Here is a 1,650-nt window from a genome sequence, read left to right as displayed (position 1 = left end):
GTGTGTGTGTGTGTGTGTGTGTGTGTGTGTGTGTGTGTGCGTGCGCACCAGGCTTACCTCTCTATAAGAACTGGAGTCGGAGCGTCCAGTGTCTCTTGCCTCAGTAATTCTAGTCCTTTCTGCCATTTCTGTGCCTCTTCAACCGAGTCAGCTGGAAAAGGAGCAAAACAGAAAGATTACGGAACTAAACAGACATTTAGCACTGTGGGATGATATGCTATAGTATATCTCAATAGTGTCCTGAGATGACTTCTGTTATGATTTGATACTATAAATGAAATTGCATCTGCTTCTAGCAACAGAAACAAAGTATACAACCAATACCACACGGGAAGGGGGGGGGTTAAACGAAGGGACCACAGCCCATGATTTGGAGAACAGAAATGATTTGGGTCCATCTGCGTAACAATTTGATATTAATGAATGTCCGTTCCATTCAAGCCATTACATTACCATTTAGTTTTATTCAGTTTCATTTTTCACTGTTCATTTATGTTCCGGATCTGGATTGGTTGGGGCTCCCTTTGTTGGGATTGAAGTGTTAGTTGTGGAGGATTTCCTCCCCCTGTGTGTGGAGTTTTGGTTGTATTTGCCTGTGCACAAGCTGAGGAAAATAAACTATCAAATCGGAGCGCTGTCCTAGTAGCTTTATTTATGAGCTTTGAACATTAAATATTGTAGGAATGTCCCGATCAGCTTTTCTGACCCCCAATCCGATTTCTTAAATATTGAATATCTGCATATTCTTGCATTTCCTATGATATTACAGCTGCACACCGTTTTTGTAAAAATAGGTGACTAAGAAAGACGGACTTCTTAAATTGTTGCCAAAGGTCGGCAAGCTGGGAAACACTCTGTAACAGACACTGGTGAGTGGCCGCACGCCATGTTGGTTTGAAAGTGGCGGCATCGAGGCCGTCTGGGGGGGCGTCTGATTAAAGACGGCGGTCACTACAAGCTGATGTACATGATCGGAGTAAAGTAATCTGGGGGAATGCTGATACCCGGTCAGTTAAAAAATGCCAAAATTGGCTCCGATCACATACTGGGATCAGGGTCCGGGATTAGGACATCCCTAAAATATTGAAAATCAGCATACTGTAGGCCTTCAAAACATCAACCATATCCAAAGACCTAACAAGGAAATTTAGAAATCCACTTTTGATGAAAAGTCCTTCAACATCAACAGCCTCACCTCCCAGACTGAGGGTGTTGAGAACAAACTGTGAGCCGTAGAAGATGGTGAAGCAGCTGTTTTCATCGTGTTTGTCCTTGCCATCTTTAAAGCGCTCAAAGTCCTTGGCGTTCCTCCCTGGACGGATCTCTCGGATCTCAAACAGGTCCACTGAAACACAGCGCACATGTATTTCTGCTGAATCAACGGCGTGACATATCTCCTGTTAGTCATGGCTGCTAAAAAACCATGGCACGTCATGTTGAACTGGTAGTGTGGCCTGCAGGCTTGGCAGTTTGACACAGATTTCAATAAATACAGAATGAGTTGATTCAGCACGTACTTCTAATTATGCTCGTTTATATTTGTGTTTTCTTTGGAATGTTCAAGTTCTCATTTTACCTATGTAGTGTGGTGGTAAAGGTTGGCGTGTGTGTGTGTGTGTGTGTGTGTGTGTGTGTGTGTGTGTGTGTGTG

The 1,650-nt window shown here is 43.5% G+C and overlaps 1 protein-coding gene across 3 annotated transcripts in view; it reads right to left on the bottom strand.

Annotated features, from left to right (window-relative positions):
• Positions 1-1,650, bottom strand: part of LOC116693373 (1-phosphatidylinositol 4,5-bisphosphate phosphodiesterase gamma-2) — a 28,653-nt gene that overhangs the window by 20,316 nt on the left and 6,687 nt on the right. For all 3 annotated transcript variants that reach the window (XR_004332913.1, XM_032522297.1, XM_032522298.1), the window contains exons 3-4: positions 1,196-1,345; positions 58-151 (exon numbers count right to left, since the gene is read on the bottom strand). Coding sequence is in view for 2 of the 3 variants with exons in the window: in XM_032522297.1 (XP_032378188.1) it covers positions 58-151; positions 1,196-1,345 (244 nt within the window). In the remaining variant the exon portion in view is untranslated. The remainder of the gene's footprint in view (positions 1-57; positions 152-1,195; positions 1,346-1,650) is intronic.

Source organism: Etheostoma spectabile, chromosome 8, assembly GCF_008692095.1.
Source record: "Etheostoma spectabile isolate EspeVRDwgs_2016 chromosome 8, UIUC_Espe_1.0, whole genome shotgun sequence".
Lineage (NCBI taxonomy): Eukaryota > Metazoa > Chordata > Actinopteri > Perciformes > Percidae > Etheostoma > Etheostoma spectabile.
This window is presented reverse-complemented; position numbering and strand designations above follow the sequence as displayed.